Genomic DNA, 21,447 nt, shown 5'->3' on the forward strand with positions numbered 1-21,447 from the left:
ATACTCCAATGGTGTAACTCTTAAAAAGTTATATTGGGCCCACAATTTTAACTCATCTATTTTATACTAAAGTGATTGGGAGTTTGTCACCATTCACTTTCTTCTCTGAACAAAAATGAATGGCAGATAAAGCAAGAAACAGAATTAACTTCCTCTCTCCAATATCCTCAAAACAACAATACTATTAAATATATAATTGGTGTCAGAAAGCAACGTTACTTGCTGAAGTAACGATAACTCCAGCTTGGCGGACTCCAACAAATGAACTCATGAAAAACTGATATTTGGGTTGTGACATGCTGGCGGATTGGGTCAAAATACTACCAGTGGAGTTGCTCTAAGTCCTCCATTCCAAGATACTCTAAGACCCAACAAAAACATATGCAGTTCTTCGTGTTCAATGGTGCATGTGCACAAGCTGGAAGTAAAACCAACAATGAAATCTCCATTATTGTCTCTAATAACACCCGCACAAGTTGTATGCCCCTGACATAGAAAACAAGTTTGACGCAACTAATTGAAGGGAAAGTCCAAATAATAAATGGAAAATCGATCTTATTTATTCTGTAACTTGATAAAACCTCAAATGTGATTTGAGAATCTGAAACGTAACATGGATATGGGATATGTTTTTAGCGCCACATGTGATTCAGCCTCTCCTTCCTTCTACCTTACAATTCAGGGACTAAATTAGTGAAACATTGATAGTTCAAGGACAAAATTAATGGCTTATTCTAACAAGAGAGATAATTACAAAAATAATGACAATGTTGGCATATGGCACATCTATATGTCCTACCAAGGTAATTAGGAAATCATTTTTTAATATCTTTTGTGATGAAAAATCCTAGTAGAAGACTTCTTTTTAATTTTTTTTGAGAATTTAGTGGCATTTAATTAGGATTTACTATATTTAAGGGTTTAATACATCATTTGGTCCCTTAATTTATTTTCTGTTTTTATTTTGGTCTTCTAACTATAAAGTGTCTCAATTTGGTCTCATAAGTCTTCCTCCGTTTACTAATGTAGTCATCTCCATTAGTTTTTTAATGTCTAAATTTTTTGATATGATTTTAACCATTTGATCGCACGTCCATTGTATTTAATAGTGAACCGTCATCACTTAATTTTTTTCACTTTTCATCATCTTCTCTCTTCTTCTTCCTCATCATCTTCTTCATTCATCTTTTTCATCATCTTCAACATCAGCTTCATCAATCTTTATACAAAACCTAGAAAAATTCCAGAAATCATCAACAACAATCAATAACAAAACTATCATCATCATCTCAACAGAAACATATGACCAGTACCCCCATATCTGAAATTCCAAAAACCCAGTAATGGGATTGAAGAGAATTGGAAAAATGGAACACGTTTAGCAAAAGGATTTGTGGGTTAGAGTCATTTACCTCAAACAGTGGCGAAATGAAATATATTTCTTTTCCTTTCTACTTGTGGTTTAATTCACAAGGATTTGAAGTTGTGATGTATAATTCGGTAATGCTTGATCTGAAATTATCGAATCTAATTTTGAGGGAAAATTCATCGCTCTGTTACAGTGACAATAAATAGATTACTGGGTTTGTTTATGAATTTGAATGTTGCTGAATTATTTATGGGTTTGTTTATTAATTTGAATTTTGTTGTTGTTGTTGAGACTGAAAGAGAAGTGACAATTAGGAACGTATAACATGCGCGTGTCATTGAGTAAGCAGTGTACATAAACACATAAAAGTGACTGAAAGTGAGGTTTTCCATCATATTAGCAACAAGAAAACTCCAAGCTCGTGTGATGTGCTTTAGTCTATTATAGTGAACACATTGATTAACATGCTTTGGAATGACCCAACCACATTGTGAGATCGTTGATGAATTTATGGGAGAGTGTTGTTGCTGATATGAGTTGATTTTTTGTCTAAGGAATTAAAGTTTATGTTGTTCATGGTTGATGAATTTATGATCGTTAATTCAGTTGCTATTGTTGATGGTGGTAGGAGGTGTAGTGATGATATGATGATATTGTTGATGAATTTCTGGATTTTTTTATGAAGCTTGATGAAAATGATGAATAAGAGGAAGGAAGAAGATGAAGAATGGGATATAAAGTTAGATGTTGTTGACTCACCGTAAGATAAAATAGACATGTGTAATCCAATGGTTCTCCTTTAAATAAAAAAGATCAAACGGTTTAAATTAAAAAATTTAATAAAGTCTATGGTAGACCACCTACAAAGTTGGTTCACCTTAGACATTTAAGATTAAAAACTAACGGAAATGACCACGTTAGTAAACGGAGGAAGACTTCTGTGACCAAATTAATACACTTTATAGTTAGGGGACCAAAGTAAAAACTAAAAATAAGTTAAGGGACAAAACGAGATATTAAACCTACTTTAAAAGTTGAATATAAAAATCTTGTGATATTGAAAAAGTTGTCTATTAGAATGAAAATTAAAATGTGATAATTTAAGTAGGATTTAAGAATTTTTCAACAGAAAAAAAATTATTGAAGATTTTCTTTTTTGAATATTTTTCTTGATTTTCTATACTTTTAAAGTTTTTTTTTTTAAAGTTCCACTATATAGAAATCATGTGATATCAAAAAAACTTAATTTCGATAAAAATGATTTTCTATACTTTTAAAGTTGAATATAGAAATCTTGTGATTCTTCAATGAATTTTTTAAAGTCCATTTTCATTTTTCACTTCTTTCTATTTCCACAGAATTGTCGAGTTGTATTTTTGTTTCACTAATCATCGAAAATCATGTCTCTTTTGACCAATATAATAATATGAACTTATAAATTACTCGCTTTTGCTAAAGAAATTAGCCTTGGCGATTTTCCCTATAGTCTTTTTCTTTTTTTAGCAAAACTCTTATAAGTGATATATATTTTATTTTAGTAAAAAAAGAAAAAGAATATTTCAATTTTAGCAAAATTACACTTTTAGTCCCTTAACTTAATTTCAGATAACAGTTTGATCCTTTATCTTTTTTTCATTTCAATTTGATCCTTTTTATCCATTTTCATATACATTTTCAAGCTTCAAATCTAATATTATTATACAAACATAGACGAGGATCATAGATTTGAAGACTAAAAGATCATAAGAAAATAAAATCATGAATCTTAAGCTTAAAAATGTATATGAAAATGGACAAAAATGACTAAATTAAAATGAAAAAAAGGATAAATGACCAAACTGTTAATTTTTTTAGCTAAAATTAAGTTAAGGAACTAAAACTTTAATTTTGCCAAAAATTAATTACCGATAAAATTGTGTTTAGTACGCAAAATTTTCATGATTAGACAAAAAAATAAAATTGAATTATACAGTATAAACGCACGTGGCACCACACGTGATTAAGTGTTTCCTTCCTTCAATCTCAAATTATTTATTAATTCTGCATTCTTCATTTCTTCGCTGTCTTCACTCTCAACAGCCGTGGAGGAGGGCTGCTTGCTTACTTGCCAGCTGCTTCATATATTCTAGAGAGAGAAACTCTTTTTCAACTCTTTCTCTCTCTCTCTCTCTCTCTCTCTCTAAAATGGCCGCCGATGATGAACCAATGCCTACTCGTTGGTCTTTCGAGGTTCGTGAATTTTCCTTTTCCTTCTCTCTCTCTCTCTCTGTTTCCCGAGAAAATTCTCAGATTCCAGAATTTTTATGCTTCGATTCTCTGATTTCATCTAAACTAGTTCAACAATTTGTTACTCTATCTAGAACGGTTTTCATGCAATTGAAAGCTGTTCTTGTTGCTTCAATCGGTTTTTGCTTTTTTTCTTACTAGCTTTCCGAATTTCTAGGAAATTTTACTTGTTGTTGCTGGTTTAGTTTTTACGATGCAGTTTTTGTTTTGGCTTATTGATTTGTTTAGATGTGAATTTGAATCTTGATCTGGTGGATTGAATTATTGATTTATGATGTTAGAGTTTTTAATTATTTATTTGGATCTTCAGGAGTTCAAAAAGTATTATGATGTTAGGCTTGGTAGGAAGAAACTTGTGGAGAATGGTGAGAATGCTGTTAGTAATGGAAATTCGTCCGGCATTGCATCCAATGGCAATTCACACGGCAAAGTAACATCGGATAGGGCTATTTATGATCAGTTTCAAAGCCAGGTACCGTGTTTGATATGTCGAGTTTCTTGGTGATTAGGTTGTTACTCTTTTTAAATTTAGCTGATTTGTGTTTTGTTATGTTGTATTTCTTTATGTTTCAGGGGCAGAATCCGACGCATACAAATGGTTTTGGACCAAACGGTGTTGATGAAAAGCCGTAAGATTCTTTGATCCGTTACTTTGTAGACATTGTGATTGGCAAATAATTAGTTTATGTTCTACTGTGAGGATTAATCGAATAAAAATTGAGAAAAATAGTATTAGAATACTACTTGAGTTGTGAATCAAGTTTATGATTCGATAATTAAATAGCTAGTCAACTATCTACCGAAAACCATCATTTTATTGATCAAATATCCGTTTCAAGTTAATTAGTTAAGGTAATTGACCAGTAGTGGTGTACTGTTAGTGTTTATCAGTCATAAAAGTGTACGTACTTTTAGTGTCGATAATGAAAACAAATCTTCCATAGGATGATACTTTATTCTACAAGCCTAGCATAGCTTATCCGCATGCTAATCTTTGTGCCACTAAAACTGAAGTGTATGAAACCAATAACCTAGAAATTTTCAGAGAAAACCGATTCGGTATTTAACTTGACTTCCTGAATTATCTAGTTTGAATCATGCCTTATGTCATGTCTTTAATAAATGAAACAAAATTTTACTGAACCAAAATACTTTTGGTGTGACTTATACTAGTTAGAGTAATTTATTGGAATTTGAAATGTCATTTTATATCACAAACTTGTAGGTTAACATCCATAATTTATTTAGCAACAAATTGGTTCAACTATGACCGAAGTTCTTGATGCTCAAAATTTGACAATCGGGGTTGGGCAGTTATGGGATCAAGAAATTTTTCTATTTTCTTCCATTGCATGTTGAATTGGCCTATTGTCGTGCTTACCCTGTTTCTTTTAGGCTTTTACCCCATCTAACGGGAAAGAAAAAAGACAATATGATATAGTTGTGCATAGTTTAACGGCCATCACTGAAATTGATTCTTTGATCTTTACTCACAAATGTAGCAATTAATAGTATCATCATCTCATGAGTTCTCCGACTCTTAGGTACGGTATTGAAGATTTCGAATTTGTTTCCGACAAAAGGAAGAACCATACATATTCTACAGCTGTGCATTTTTAAGATGCGACAACTGAAATTGATCATTTGATCTTTGTTAACAATTGTAACCATCGGTAGTATCATCCTATGAGTTTTCTGACTATTGAGGAACTATTTGGAAGATAGAGTATTTCTTCATTCTCTGAAGTACTGAAAACTATAACAATTACAATTATCTTTAACATTTACAGGAAGAAGTCTTTGCTTCCACCTTTTGAATCTGCAGAAATGCGTACTTTAGCAGAGAGCTTAAGTAGGTAAAGTTTCTCTTCTTTTAGTCTTTTGCACACCCTTGAGACAACTGGCGACTGCAAGGACGTTGTGTGTCGGTCAAGGTTTTCTAATGTCTTTCTATTCGGTTTAAGTTCTATTTTCATGTATGTATTTATCATTTCACATAATACCATTGCCAGGGATATCATTCGCGGGAGTCCAAATGTGAAGTGGGAAAGCATCAAGGGTTTAGAGAATGCCAAACGTTTACTGAAAGAAGCTGTAGTGATGCCGATTAAGTATCCCAAGTAGGTCTCACTAATGAAAGCGTACTATGCCTAATATAAATTATTTGTAGTAATTTTTTTTTTCATTTTACATTACTTGATATGCTAATGGCCTCAAAATTTGTTATTTTTGCAATTTTGACCACCTCAGTCATTTAGTTTATTTTTTAGAGATTTGTTGCATTCTTGATTTGAAGTAACTAATAATGCTAAAAACGGCTTAGTTCAGATTTAAGATATTGACCGGAAATGATTGACTAATATATTTTCTCCACTTGCATATCTGCAAATAAAAATTTACTTGAGATATGACATGAATTATGTTTTTTACTCATAGTGAAGCCGGTCTTTCTCTTCTGTCTAGGTACTTTACTGGTCTGTTATCACCATGGAAGGGTATTCTCCTTTTTGGGCCCCCAGGGACTGGAAAGGTTTGTATTGTTTTTCCCTTCAGAAATATATATAGTTTGTTTTCTCAGTTTCATACTAAAACCGTAAGAGAATAGTATTTGTATTTTTGTGAATAAAATTACATATTAAAATATAAACTACGTTTAACTTTTCTATTTTCATATTTTGATGATTGTGACTATGACAGGTTCATTTCAAATAAATGAATAACTGTAGATTTTTTTGTTCAAATGTTGCAGACAATGCTTGCAAAGGCAGTTGCAACTGAGTGCAACACTACATTTTTTAATATTTCAGCATCGTCTATTGTCAGCAAATGGCGAGGTATGTGACTAACAACCTTTCCCTCCTATTTTCGTGAGTATTTTTGTTTGCGTAAATCTTAATCTTGGTATGAAACCTGAAAGAGTTCAATGTTTCAAGAAATTTACTTAAATCTCTTGCCCTTGCATCAGAACAGGAATCCAAGATAATTGTTGTATAATATCTATTTTTAGAAGATATATATATATATATATATATATATATATATATATATATATATATATAGAGGATGATATGACTAAATATTGTTCTTGTTACAACTACCATAAATTTTTCAAATTGATCATATATACTCTTTTTGGTTTGGAGAAGTCAATTTTTCAATATTCTCTTCATCTATTTTATTTGCCCAAATATATACAAAAAGGCTTGGACATCATATATCATATCAGAACACTGGTTATTGTCAAGGAGAATAACTTACAGCAGCCCCTTGATGTAGCATAGATAACTTGTATTAAAACAATTGGTTGCACGAGTCTCCAGATATTGTTTTCCTGGACCTTTTGTTGTGTTCCACTTTTCTATCACGTCTCATTGTAAACCTATGATATGGAACAAAAAATGTAGTATGCACTTCATTTTACACGGCACTATTTTTACATTTAATACCCTCACTATTAATCTTTTGGAATGATACAAATTTAGTGCATATGATTTAGATGATGAGAGCTCCTAATTCAATTCAAACCTTTCAAAAACTCTGAATTGGAATTTAATTATGTTGTTCTTCTTATACCTCCAAAACTCTTCTCATGAAATATGAAATTTTTCTTCGTAGTGAAATCATTTATGGTTGAAGTTTCACTGTCTAAAATCTCCCTCACCCCAAAATATGTTTTCCATTAAGTGCTGAAAACTCATCGCAAAAACATTTTAATTGCTGGCTTCTCTGCCTCCATTTGTTTTGCTTCTCGTTTCTCTTTGTTATACTTTGCGATTTTGCTAACATGTACATTTTTACAAAGGTTTTTTTTTTTTTTTTTTTTTTAATGATTGCAGGTGATTCAGAGAAGTTAGTAAAGGTGTTATTTGAGCTTGCAAGGCATCACGCGCCCGCAACAATATTTCTTGACGAAATTGATGCAATCATTAGTCAACGTGGTGAGGGGCGCAGTGAACATGAAGCAAGTAGACGGTTAAAAACTGAACTACTCATTCAGGTGATGCATGCTTCTGATATATCATTGAGTTACTTGTTGGATTGTAATAATATGGTTATCAGTTTAAAGTTTTTACTATATCATTGAGTTTTTAATATGCTTCTATTGTTAGCTCTACCGCCAACACTTAGCAATTGATTTTTCCCCTGGGACATCATATTTGGGAACTCTGTTGATTTATTTCTTAGTCTAAACTCTAAACTGACTTTATTGAGCTTATGCTAAATTTGGAAGAGTGTTTTTTGGCATGAGGGGCCGATACAATGGTAATGAGTAGAAAGATCGAACCTCTGACCTCACACTTACTTTGAAAGTTATCACCTTTATAAGACTCCTTTTTATTTCACGTCTCCCACCCAACCTTGTGTCAGATTAGTGTTATATGTGTTGGGGACAAATACCGCCGCCGAGTATGATGAAGAAATTTATTGAATAAACATGTTATTGATCATAAATTTCCCCCATGAACCAGCAACTATAACGGAGTCAGATAAAAAACGATAAAAGGTACTTTACAATTTAAGAAACCCACTGCTAGTCTAAATGTAATACCACATTCTCATCGTAAATAGACAGTAATGATAATCGTTGGAATTGTAAAAATTTCAGAATTCTATTTTTTCATTTTCTTCCCATTTTACTTTACACATAATCCAGCATTTCTTCTAGTACCCTTCAGTATGGAGGAAGGTCCATAAGCTTCTCATGCATAATTTGAACAGTGAACAAAGATTAAAGATAGATTATCCAAATAAATAATTAAAACTTAGCTTTTGCAGAATCATGAGTGACGTTGTCCATTAGTTAATTAAGTTTCCTGGGTGGTTGGCGTTTGGAACTGTGAACGTTTTTTCTTTTTACTTCAGTTTGTGCCTTCTGCAAATTCAGTCTCGAAGTAAATATGAATTATTACAATACAATGAAGCTGCATATATATATTTTGCGTCTGCCATGCTTTTTCCGATGTTAATCATTTAGATTAGATTGCAGATGGATGGTTTAGCACGGACGGATGAACTTGTTTTTGTTTTGGCGGCAACAAATCTTCCCTGGGAATTGGATGCAGCCATGCTTAGACGTCTTGAGAAGCGAGTATCCTTCCAGTTTAAGTTTTTGCTTAATGTTCATGATAATTGAATTGACCAAATTGTTCTAGTCTTCTAAATGACATTTTACTTCATGGAATTTGAAACTGATCTTGTGGATGAAACATGTATTATCTGTTAGGTTTCCTTCTCTTTTTTTTTTTGGGAACATGGAGTAAATTAGTAAGCATGTTTAATCACCTCATTACTTATGCTTTCTAGAGTACTGTCATTATAACGTTCTATTCCTTACAAACGAACCTGGTGTTCTTTCTAGTTTTCTTGGTAAGTTCTCAAAATATCAGTAATTGTTGTTTTGGGGTTAGATTTCATTTGCATTGGAAGTAGGCATGCTTACAGTTGCGTATAAACACAATACTCCCTTCGGTCACATTTATAAGCAAAAAACAACTTGTTAGATACATTGAATAATTAATGTATATGTCCTATAAATGTGACCGGATACATTAATTATTCAATGTATCTAAAAAATTGTTTTTTGCTTATAAATGTGACCGGAGGGAGTATGCATCACCATCACAAAAACGAACACGGTATGCATGAAGCTCATTGCACCCTTATTTATTTTTTTATTCAAGAATATTTGGGACATACCAAATGTTACCATCACGAAAAAGAACACGGTATGCATGAAGCTCATTGCACCCTTTGATCAGCAAATTGATGCTTATTGTCTTTTACTACGTTGAGGATAGACCATAGTTCAGTGCTTATTTCATTGATCTTCAACAAGCAATCTGATGTTGCGTTTGAATGCTCCACTGATTCTTTTTAATGGTTGTGCCTTGACCATAAATAAAAGATCCTTGTACCGCTTCCAGAACCAGAAGCAAGAAGAGCAATGTTTGAGGAACTCCTTCCTCTGCAGCCTGATGAGGAACCGATGCCCTATGATTTACTGGTGGACCGGACAGAAGGATACTCAGGCTCGGATATTCGCTTACTTTGTAAAGAAACAGCAATGCAGCCATTGAGACGCTTAATGACACAACTTGAACAAGAACCAGATGTGGTGCCCGAAGAAGGTATATCGCTTACAAAATCTAGCCTCAATATGTATCCATGATATGTGCCTGCACAGGAACACTTATATTTGTTCCTTTTAAGTTTATTTTTCAAATATGAGCATTTTTCATGAAATTTAAACATTGTTTTGTTATTTTCGTAAAGTTAATTTTACTCCTCGTGAATTATAAGTAATTATTATGGTGCAGAGTTGCCAAAAGTTGGGCCAGTCGTGCCTGAAGATGTAGAGGCAGCTTTAAGGAACACACGGCCATCTGCTCATCTTCTTGCCCACAAATACGACACGTTTAATGCCGATTATGGTAGTCAAATACTTCAATGAAATGATGTAATTGTTATTGTTAGGTGATCTATGATTTGGGGTCATAAAATTGTTGCGGCACAACTAGGAAAAATAAAATAGTATTATTTTGGGTACAGTGATGTTGTTTATAGATTTTCATGACATGTTAATCACATTCTTCTATGTGAGTGATCACACTTGATCGTTTTTCAAATGGTTGTGATATTTTACATTCCTTAGTTTATTCTTCTGCAGCAGAGCAGACGAGCAGTAATATTATAATCTGTATGCAACGTTATATCTGATTTTGTTCATTGTTTATTAGTAGTACCAAGATTTTTTTTTACAACTTAAGTAACAAACTGCACAGAATGTTTCTGTTCTTTAAAATCCTACATTAGTTTGTTTTACTTTGAAATAATATTTTCTGTGCATATTCTCACTTCCCACAAGTTTAATTTTCGCACTATTTTATAATTAGAAAATGAAGACTTGTCATTTGGCAAAAAAATAAATAAATATGAGGACTTGTTTCAGCATTAGGTGTTCAATGAAGTATTCTTCGTGTTCACGCTCAGAAAACCTTGAATGGAAAGCTCTTCATAATTCCTATTTCTGCTCGATGCTAAAACTGGAAATCCAGTAAAGAATCAGGTTATATGTTTCATGGAAAAACAAAAATCCGATTTTATTATGAAATTTAAAATTATTTCCCTAGAAAATACCGGCGCGGTTATAGTGCATAAGGAAATCCTTATACATCCTGCATAAATCCATAAATGGTTTGTGTGAGTTGTACTCCAAAACCATTAGATGTACTTAATGGTTTCCAGCACCCTGCATAAAGATTAATGGTTTCTGTGAGTTGTACTCCAAAACCATTTATGAATTCATGCAGGATGCATAAGGATTTTTTTATGCACCATAACCGCACCCTAAAATACCAACCCACCTTTATATGAGAATAATATGGCAATTTCTAATTTTGAGGGTTGAAGTAAAAACATTATAATTATTTTTAGGTTTATAACATTTTTAGTCCAATATTTTTCGAACTTCAAAATTTAGGTTCTTATCCTCTTATAAAAAGATTTAGGTTCTTCTATTTTAGTATTCATGTGGTCCACATGCATTATTTTACCGCTTTGATTTCCACATTTTTAATTATAGTTTTGGGACTCAACTTTGAGAATTTTAGGCATTTTTAAATATTGGAATGCTTTGATTTTAATCCATGCAACTTTTTTTTTTTTCCGTTGGTTGACGGTGGTATTGGCTCGGAACTTGGGAGTGTATTTTTTCTCAGAGTCTCAGTTTAATTCTCCAGATACTAATTTAAGTAGGCTAATTTAACTTCTTAAAAAAAAAAAAAACACTTTATCTTCAGTTCTCATTTCATCGTCTTAACATTTGAAAATGTCAACGATTAGAGTTGAATATTTGATTGTGAAGCGGGGTTGGCTTTTGCATCAGGTACTCTAACCCAACCAACTTAAGACAGTCACGTCATTTCAAACAGATTGTAAACATTCTAAAGGATTACACCACCAATCATATAATTGCAAATCATAATATTTTCCCCATTCTATTAATTAACCACACCCAAAAGACGTTGTCTTGTCACAAGATTAGATGAGTAAATTAACAAGCATGCATTATGTTATAGTGGCACATGGACTGAATTAATCAAGCACAATTGAACAAGGAGATACATACATTTTCCAAATTTTAGAATGAGAAACAAATTAATTAAAGGAGTACTACAACAAAGGATAAGTTGAACAAATTTAAATTAATCAATACAATGAACAAATATACACTAGCTAGCTGATTCATTCTCCTTGATTCAGTCAGCAAACCTTCTTAATTCTTATGCATCAATCTGCAAACATAAAAGGTTGAAATAAGAAAAGGTATCTTAAGAGTAAATCAAATTATATGTAACATTCATTGTTTAAATGATAAATTTAGAGAATTTTTAAAATAAGTTGATTTTAAGTATTTTGTCGAAGTTAAATTTAAAAAATTTCAAATTCTATCTAATAATTGAAATTCCTTCATTAAACTATACAATGTTAATTACAAATTGGTCTTTATAATTTTTTCCAATGTTGCAAATGGATCCCTAAATTTTTAAAATTTTGTACATTGATCCCTAAAATTTCAAGAAGTTGCGCACAAATTGATCCATAAGTTTTACAAATTGGACCGTATATTTCCAAATTTTGGAACAGTCTCAAATTTATTTATAACAAAATTAATAGAAATAACCATCAAATTTTAAGAATGAAGAAAGAATTTAATTACTCTATCTAAACAAAAGAGTTTTAAAATAAAGGGAATTCAATTGAACCATTTGAATTGCCTAATTCTAATTTCCTTAGAATTTTCAACTACCCCATCTAAATACATTCTAAGCAAAAAATATTATCTTGATTTATTTATGTTTGTAATTAAAGAGAGCAAAACCAAGAAGAAGAAAAAGAGTAAATATTATCTTTATTATTATAAATAAGCATGCACCTGTATGAAATAACACAAATGGTATGTAATCACTTCTTTCTTCCAAAAATTTGTTGCATAGTTGGAAATTTAGTCCCAGTTGTTGAAGGTTTGGATGTTTGGGGAGGTGGCCTTGTGGTAAAGATAAGAACGTTCTGAATGCTTAAATCTTTGGAACTCATGTTGGCAGTTTCAAATTGGTATTGATGGTGTTGTTTTTTTGTATTGATCAGAAACACTTAATTTTGATGAAACATAGCATTGAGATTGTGTGTATTTATAGGGACAATGCATGGAACTTACCAATTAATTGATGGTAATATACATAGAAATTTCTGTTATTATTTTTCTTAATTCTTTCACATTTAATTAAATTTGAAACCGCAAGGTGTGTGCAACATAATATGTAGCTTGTAGCTCAAGGATGTATCCGTGGTGAATGGAGACCTGTGTCCCTACATTGCCATTTTTGTTGACAATGATGGCCTACATTTACATTTAATTAATTAATTCACGTGTTAATATATATGTAGTAACCCAAAAAAATGTGTACTCTGAAATTGTGAAGAAAATTACTCTCATTGTCAAATATTGAACTTTGAATACGCGCCATAAGTATAACGACCATTTTAGGCCCTCAATTGGTGTGTTTGCCTTCATATCCCTCCTTATTTTATTTTATTTTTCAGTTTGTTAGTTTTTTTATTAGAATTATTTTCTTTCCAAATTAGCAGAATACATTGTAACCAAAACAATTGGTAGAATACGTTGAAAACAACTCAATTTCAACATCATTAAAACTGAAAAAAGATGAAATTTGCGAGCTGTAAAATTATATAGAAAATATGAGATGTAAAATTATATAGAAAATAGATGATTGAATTTGATAGTTAAAATGTGACAATTGAGAAAAATAGAGAGATTCTATTTTCCTGCAAAACATATTCAGAGAATTGAGATGCTTTGGTGTAACTAAATCTCGAGCTAACGATAAGTACTACTACAATCTATTCCAATAGTTGAAGCTGTGAATCTAGAGTAGGGATGATAAAAATACCCATATTCGCGATTAAAAGCCGTCACAAGCATGTGACGTATAGCGAATGTCCTAATAAATTGATATTTCAATTATATATTACTTAATGGACTTATGGAGTTTTAATAATGTCCTTCCCGGTATCCTTACATGTTAATAAATTAGGAAAATTACTCAATTATCCCAAGTTAAATATAAAACTTAGCCTTGTAAAAAATATCTGAAACTTTGTTTATACTTTTGTTGAAGCAAGGAACATTGTTATTTAAGGAGCTAGCAATACATTTTTATGCTTTTGTTGAATGTGATGAACATTATTTTGACTAGACTGAAAAGACCTTTAGCTAGCTAAGCAAAATTAGAGGCATTTAAAAAAAATGTTTAGGTTTTAGTTTTGCTTAACGTGCTTTGGTTTTACTAGCATGCTTCCTTCAAAACCAAAAATGATATGTAGGTTAGAAAATTTAATTTAATGGAAAACCTTACAATAGCAAGTTAATGAGTTATGCCAATTCATAGGTTTTTTGTATCGATGCATAAAGAGAATAGTCATTATCAAGTTTTCCATTTGTTTGAGTAATTTTAAATTAAAACTTTTGTTAGAGTTGTTATTATCTTCTAATTTGTCGATTTTTGTTTCGATTGGATACAACTATGTCTATATATCTTAACAACACTGGGTGATGTAAATTAGCCTATTGCATCTACCTCGAATAAAATTCATCCAGTTTATCAGAAGTGCAATCCTTCTTCAGTTTCTAACAAATTGATGAAGGGGGCCTCAATAGGCCTGAGAAAAAACATTTTCAATTAACTTGGGAGAGGAAAAAGAAATGTTAAGTGATGCAAGATTTGTTCAACCTTCAATCCCATGCTTTGACTGTCACTATGCAAGATTTGTGCAATCCTTCTCATTTAAAGAGTACTGATCATGTTAGGCTATGCCTATAAGCCATGAGGAGATAGCATCAAGAGTTACCTATTGCATGCAATTAATGAGACAATCATTGAGTTGGTTCTAGAGAAATGCACATCAAAATAAATTAGGGGTTCAATGAACAAAAAATATATATATGAATGTGATGCAAGTGTCCAGAGTTCCATCTCCGAGTTGTGAAAGCATAAATATTGGCCGACACAAACGAATGTCTTTACAAAGTCTAAGTTTTTTATTAGCGTGTCTTGTATGTTTGGCATGGTAAGAGAGTGTCCAAACTCACCATAGTATTCCTGCACGGCAACTCTCTTACATCGCTGACCTTTGATTATTATTTTTTTCAATTAACATAATAGGTGAAAAGAAATATCACAACGACTATTTTATTAATAAATGACCCATTTTAAAGTTTTAGAATAGTGGTATGAATATTTAAAAAATGTAGTTGAGTGGTTTAAATAATTGAAAAGTAAGAAGTAATATAATATATTGAGTGAGGTCCATTCATACCACCAATGTAAGTGGCATGGATGTGGATGCTCTAAGGAGATTTTTGCCGAGGTCGTTCTTGTTGCTAATAGATAAAATGAGAGCACAAGGGGCGAACATGTGAGATGTGAAGTTCAGAAAAACCTCAAATCTTTGAATACCAAATTAAACCCCATTCCTGACTCATTTGATAATCTGCAAATCTCTTAAACTATAATCACCTAAAGATTTTGAAAAATAATAGAAAAGTGTCATCAGAAGTAAAAATTGGTGATACAGGTCCAAGTAAATGTGGCTTTAGCGATTGGGGAAGACAGAGAGTATGAGTATCTGAGTAAGAACAAAGTAAATGAAGAGATCATGTCGATTTTTTGCGTGGAGATGTATGAAGCAGTGTAAAAAGAAGTTTGGTTCCTAAAGACTGGAAGCTCTACTAACATGCGTGGAGACAAAAGCATGTTGTGACAGAAGTCTACTGTGCTAGACTTGATGCACAATCAATAGAGTAGGGGGGCAACTCAAATAGAAAGAAAGGTTTGGGTGGGGTATGCAAGGTTCATCCTAAAAGGGGTTTGGTCATTTAAACCATCATGACTGCAAACTAAATTACTTATTCTTTCGGCAAAAACACAAGGAAATAAGGCAAAATGCTTTCATACACAGGCAGAGTGCACATCTCTCTCATTGCAGAATCAGCCACCTCGGTTAAAAGGGACCTGAGAACTTTGACATCAAGAAAATTATACAACACTACATAAGCCTAATGACTCAACGCATAACAAAACAAGTCATCCAGCCAATTTTTCAGAATTATGTTCAGTCACTAACAAATCGATCATACCTCATACCATATTGAAATACAGCTACAATTGTGTAGAAAGGAGTAACAGCACGAATACAGATGGAATAGCACCTTAGACCCAAACACTCAACCTATATTTCACACTAAACTGAGTTCAATTACATTAAGGGGCCTGTGCTGACTGTTCTGGCATATCATCTTCGTCATGGTAAATGTTCTCTGCCATCTGCCATATTTGAAGTATGTTGTCTTCAGCCACACTAGCAACAACCCAATCTTCACATGGGTTCCATGAGAAGTCAGATATTTTGCTTGTATGACCACCATGAATAAAAAGCAGTTCTGGTGGACCATCTTCAGCATCCTCGGGTGACTGCTCTTCATCGATCCTACATAAAAGAGTGAACAACAATGTCATCGCAAATATATCTTACATATATGACTTCTTAATATATGAATCAAATAATGGTATTTTTTAATAATTCATTTTCATCAGAAAATCAACCCACAATAGCCATTTTAACTTGAAACATTTGAGGGGGTTGGATAGCTCAACCGGTTTGAGCTACGGGATAACGAGGTATTGGGTTCAAAAAGACGAAGGAGTAAATATTAATCTAACAACTAACTTCTAACATTTGGCATTAAAAAAGAATAAAATTGTAACATTCAAGGTGCGTTACAAGTACCGAAGCCCATATATTATATACAAACAAATGAATCAACAGAAGCATGCAATTGGCACCCCGTCTACAACAAAAGTCGGTGCTACATCAAAGTCCAAAGATCAGGGGACATGGGTGTCAACAACTGATTTGATATCAATGTTCACATGATAATGATTATGTCCATTACTCCATTAGTCTCATTAAGGAGAAAGGCAGAATTTGATGTCCACTTAATTCGCTAAAAAGAGTAGAACTTTAATTCACTCATGAGGTTAAAAAATTAACAATTGAAAGGTAAGAGAAACTTTAATCCATTGGAAGGACCGGCTTTTGGGTTTATTATTTATAAACATCTCTAATGAATCACCAACATACCAAAACTCAGTAAACATTTCAGGGAAACAAATAAAAAATTCACTAAAAAGTCCAGATATGGTGATGCTTTCATTAAGCAATACCTGCTAAGATCCCACACCATCAGTCTCCTACCAAGACAACAAGAAGCCAAGACAGTCTCATTCTTTGGATTCCAGCCAACCTGGAAAACCTCCTCCCTGTTAACCCGAAAACAACAATCCAGATTAATATCTATTAAATATAATTACATCTAGAGTAAATATAGAAACAACTAAGGAGAATGTTACTTATGGCAATCAAAGGTGTGAAGAACATTGCCGATCTTGCGCAGATCCCACAGTTTCACTGTTTTGTCAGTAGAACCAGTAGCAACTATCCATTCATTGAAGGGATTGAAAGCCAAGCAGTTAACCTAACAAGATCCAATGTCATTATTATATAAAGAAAAGTGTTATTAGAAGTGATATATATTGAGAGTAATATCAGCATTGTGAAAACTCTAGAACACTGCTAAAAGATAAAGTCGAATTAGAGCACAACGGAGAAGACATTATAAGAAGCCAACAGATTGAAAATCTGAGTAAAGACAGGAAATTATATCAGCAAGGAAAATATGAGAAGCCAGATATGTGAAATATGGCCACTGTACAACTGCAGAGTGGAGTCTCGGCCAGTTCTCAAATATTGACCGTGATTAAAAATTTATGCATTATCCGTGTTTAGTTTTCAATTATCACCCACCCCGAATGAAGTCTTTCAACACAACGTTGAACCTTTAGGTCTAATATCACTATGTTTTGATGGGTTGGGTCAAACATTCTCAAAAACTCATAAATTTCAAAAGATATAATGAAGATTGAACAGTAATAAATTGATAATTTTAGAATAATCACAAAATATAAGTCCATGTTTCAAATTCCCTCTTACAACAGCACATCATAATTCATATCTAAACAACAATAACCAATATTTTTCTATCCAACTTATTAATCTCAAGATTTTTCTTCAATAGTTTTTTATGCCTTTTATAGGCCTTCTTCTACCTCTAGTAATTCTCCTCCATCTGATCTATTGTCCTTACGATGGAATCCACATGTCTTCTTTCTACATGCCCAAACCACCTAAGCCTAGTTTCCACTATCTTTTGTACTATAGGTGCTTCCCCAGCTCTCTCTCAAATGTTGTCATTTCCAATCCTATCTTGTCTAGTGTACCACACATCCAACACAACATCCCTATCTCCGCCACGCTTAATTTATTTTCATATTGGTTCTTAGAGTCGTCCAATGAAATTTTCCCATCAACTTGAGCAGTACTTTCGCATCACATAAAATACTTGAGGCCCTATTCCATTTCAACCACCCAGCTTGAATGGTTTGTGTTTAACTTCCCTGTATCTGTCCACTTAACATGATATCCCCATGCCATGTTCATTTTGACGGATTCACCAATCCCTCACACTAATTTCCACAAAATAGTTGCTACTTCAAGCCACAAACAATTATCTAGATTAAATCTATTTTTACACAAATCAGAGAATATGCAACAAAAACTCACATCAAACAAATGCATATTCCCACAAAACCAAACCCTGAACTAATTATACTTCCTTGAAAACCCAAATGTAAAAGAGCTTATTATCCAAAACAAACTCCTAGGCCTTCCTACATTTGCATCACATAAAGCATTGGAGGCCCTGCTCCATTTCAACCACCCAGTTCGAATGGTGCATGTTATACTTCGCCGTATCTTTCCACCTAGCACGTTATCCCCAGGCCATGCTCATTTTGACAGATTCACCAATCCCTCGCACTAATTTCCACAAAATAGGTTGCTACTTTCAAGCCAAAAACAATTGTCCTAGATTAAATATATTTTAACACAAATCAAAGAATATGCAACAAAAATTCACAACAAACAAACGCATATTCTCACAAAACTAAACCCTAAACTAATTATACTTCCTTGAAAAAACCAAATGTAAAAGAGCTTATAATCAAAACAAACTCATATATTTAAATAGATTAAGCAACACACCTCGCTAGAATGAGCAATGCAAGACTGAACAGGCTTAGTAACAGACGGTGTCCTTAGATCCCATACAAGCAAATACTGATCATCCCCAACAGAACCAAACAAATACTCATGCCTCAAATGCCAAGCCACGTCTTCCACAACACCTTCATGAACCTAAACAAACAATAACACAAAATCATCAACAACAAACCAAGCAACAAAAAACAACAAAATTAAGTAGAAAACCCAATAAGAATACCTTAAAAATCTGATGAGCATCAAGAGACTTATTCTTAGGAGTACCATTAATATCCCACAAACAAATCTGAGCATCATCAGAACCACTAAGCAAATGTCCTTGTTTAAACTTACTCCAAGACAAACCATACCCTTCAGTATTATGACCTCTTAACCTCAAATCAGGGTTACAACTTCCATCAATTGGAGGCTTAGAAGGATGTTTACTATAATCAAAAACATAAACCTCAGCACTAACCGTCTTAGTAGCAATCACAAAACTATTCTGAGGCATATACCTCGCTCTATTAACCTCACCATCATGATTAATCTGTTGAATTATCTGAACCTTCCCATTGGCACAACCAAACCCTCCAACTTCAGGACGATCGTCATCGTAATGACGGGCGTCGTTTTCGGAGTCGTCGAGAGGGAGTTGAACTTGAGCGAGCATGAGATAATTGGGTTCATTTTCGGAAGTGTGGGTCCCGAGGATGAGTTTTTGGACGGAGTAGTCTTTGCCGGAGGGTTCAGTGCGATCTGGAAGCCATTCGACGGTGAGAGATGGCCATTCGAGAGCGTGAGTGATGACGAGATCGTAGAGGAAGGGACTGTTTTTCTTCCAGATTTTGTATTCTTCGTTGATTATTCGTTCTTCTATTTCGCCTCTCATTTCTTCGTCTTCTTTCCCCATCCACTTTCAAAACCCTAACTCTCAAATGTGATGTTGTTTTTTCGAGGGAGAAATATAAACACTCACTAACCCCTTCTCTATCCCACTACTTCCCTCACTTCTTCACTTACCCCTTTGCCGTATTTTTATTAATTAAATTGGATTATCATTTAATAAAAATAATAGAAAATTAAATTGAATTTGTATATATTTTTTTTGATGAAGAGGAAATTAAAAGACAAGAAAACCAAACTAGTCAATCCGCTGCCTAAATACCCCAGAGGTATCCGCAAGCATGATGATATCCAATTGAGATGGAGGAGAAGTCCACATCTTCAAGGAGTCAGTATTAGTTGCACCAAATTTAATCAACCAGTCAGCACATTCGTTCCCTTCTCTCAAAGTATGACTAAATGAGACCACCCATGAAAGAGAAGAATTGAATTTGTATATATTGATGCTTAGAAAAAAAAAATGGATACACAAATTTACAAATTTTTTGTGAATAAAAATTTAGGTGAGTTGATCTCTGGGGACTTACGAGAGTTAGGATAGGTCTTAAGGATTAATGAACATTATCATTCATCAGATATTTGGTTCTCACTCTAAAATTAAAAGTTCAACTCACGACCTTATGGAAAAATCAACTTCTTACGAGTCAACTTTTATTGACAAATTTTTTGTTACATGAAAAGAAAAAATTGTTTCAAATGTTTCTTAGTAAGTGGTAAAAGGTATTGAGTGACAATGATGTGACGTGACGTTCATTTAAAGATGTTAGGATAAATCTACATGAGCACGTACCCAAATAAAATTTATCTGAGCACACATTCACAATTGAAAATAATTAAATGAAAAAATAATTAATAAATGTGACCATATTATTGTTTCTTAATATTTTTATTTATGAATGTGTGCTTGAATAATTTTATTTGGGTTTGTGTCTAAGTAACACTTCCACGAAGATGTTATCCATACATTTAATTTAATGTCATTGTTATACCTTCTAATTTTATTTTCTGATAAACCAATCTAAACTTGTGTACCTCATTTGGTCACTATTATAAGTAGAAATTCATCTTTTAGATTGATTCAATATGCAATGTATGTGATCTATATAATAACATAAATCATTTATTAGATAAATTTAAAATGTGGATTTTTGCTAATAAAAATGAGGGTAAATACCTCTTTTCGTCCATGTAATATTAGTGAATTCCGATTTTAATCCCTGTAAAAAAAAGATTTAGATTTTGTCCCTGTAATTTCATATTCTTCCACTTTTGGTCCCTCATTCCACCACGTCAGCAGAATCTGCATACATGGCATGTAAAATGAGGGACCAAAAGTGGAGGAATATGAAATTACAGAGACCAAAAGTGGGAGGAATCTGAAATTACAGGGACGCAATTGATGCAGATTTTGTTGACGTGATGAAAGGAGGGACCAAAAGTGGAAGAATATGAAATTACAGGGACAAAATCTAAATCTTTTTATTTACAGGGACTAAAACCAGAATTCGCTAATATTACAGGGACGAAAAAAGGTATTTATCCTAATAATGACTAGAGCGTGTATGTGTATGCCTTACGACTTACACATTAAGAAACATGGTTTCCTATTTGTAAAATTCATCGACTAAGATCGTCCACAACGGTAGGTG

At 32.9% G+C, this 21,447-nt stretch overlaps 2 protein-coding genes and 1 long non-coding RNA gene across 3 annotated transcripts; 1 reads left to right on the top strand and 2 right to left on the bottom strand.

Moving 5' to 3' along the window:
* Positions 1–3,421: 3,421 nt before the first annotated feature.
* Positions 3,422–10,365, top strand: LOC11407257 (katanin p60 ATPase-containing subunit A-like 2). The gene is made up of 11 exons (XM_003608460.4): positions 3,422–3,598; positions 3,966–4,127; positions 4,229–4,284; positions 5,446–5,511; positions 5,668–5,775; positions 6,119–6,185; positions 6,405–6,489; positions 7,492–7,652; positions 8,643–8,744; positions 9,561–9,783; positions 9,973–10,365. Exons 1-11 carry the CDS (start codon positions 3,554–3,556, stop codon positions 10,104–10,106), a joined length of 1,209 nt encoding a protein of 402 aa, XP_003608508.1. The 5' UTR covers positions 3,422–3,553; the 3' UTR covers positions 10,107–10,365.
* A 1,418-nt stretch (positions 10,366–11,783) lies between these two features.
* On the bottom strand, positions 11,784–12,800 carry LOC112420993 (uncharacterized). Its single transcript, XR_003010902.2, has 2 exons — positions 12,591–12,800; positions 11,784–11,949 (listed from the first exon to the last, which is right to left on the bottom strand). It is a non-coding gene; the product is annotated as an uncharacterized lncRNA (long non-coding RNA).
* Positions 12,801–15,715: 2,915 nt separating this feature from the next.
* On the bottom strand, positions 15,716–19,899 carry LOC11407768 (WD-40 repeat-containing protein MSI1). Its single transcript, XM_003608461.4, has 5 exons — positions 19,134–19,899; positions 18,896–19,048; positions 17,146–17,270; positions 16,960–17,055; positions 15,716–16,222 (listed from the first exon to the last, which is right to left on the bottom strand). The coding sequence occupies exons 1-5, from the start codon at positions 19,803–19,805 to the stop codon at positions 15,997–15,999; spliced, it is 1,272 nt and encodes a 423-aa protein (XP_003608509.1). The 5' UTR covers positions 19,806–19,899; the 3' UTR covers positions 15,716–15,996.
* Between the last annotated feature and the right edge of the window lie 1,548 nt (positions 19,900–21,447).

The sequence above is a fragment of the Medicago truncatula genome, chromosome 4 (assembly GCF_003473485.1).
Source record: "Medicago truncatula cultivar Jemalong A17 chromosome 4, MtrunA17r5.0-ANR, whole genome shotgun sequence".
Lineage (NCBI taxonomy): Eukaryota > Viridiplantae > Streptophyta > Magnoliopsida > Fabales > Fabaceae > Medicago > Medicago truncatula.

Coding starts and splice junctions, on each gene's coding strand:
- LOC11407257 (XM_003608460.4), top strand. CDS start 3,554: ATGGCCGCCGATGATGAACCAATGCCTACTCGTTGGTCTTTCGAG. Junction 7,653..8,642: donor AAACTGAACTACTCATTCAG/GTGATGCATGCT, acceptor ATTAGATTGCAG/ATGGATGGTTTAGCACGGAC. Junction 8,745..9,560: donor TTAGACGTCTTGAGAAGCGA/GTATCCTTCCAG, acceptor CATAAATAAAAG/ATCCTTGTACCGCTTCCAGA.
- LOC11407768 (XM_003608461.4), bottom strand. CDS start 19,805: ATGGGGAAAGAAGACGAAGAAATGAGAGGCGAAATAGAAGAACGAATA. Junction 17,056..17,145: donor CACACCTTTGATTGCCATAA/GTAACATTCTCC, acceptor TCGGGTTAACAG/GGAGGAGGTTTTCCAGGTTG. Junction 16,223..16,959: donor ATGGTGTGGGATCTTAGCAG/GTATTGCTTAAT, acceptor TCTTTTATGTAG/GATCGATGAAGAGCAGTCAC.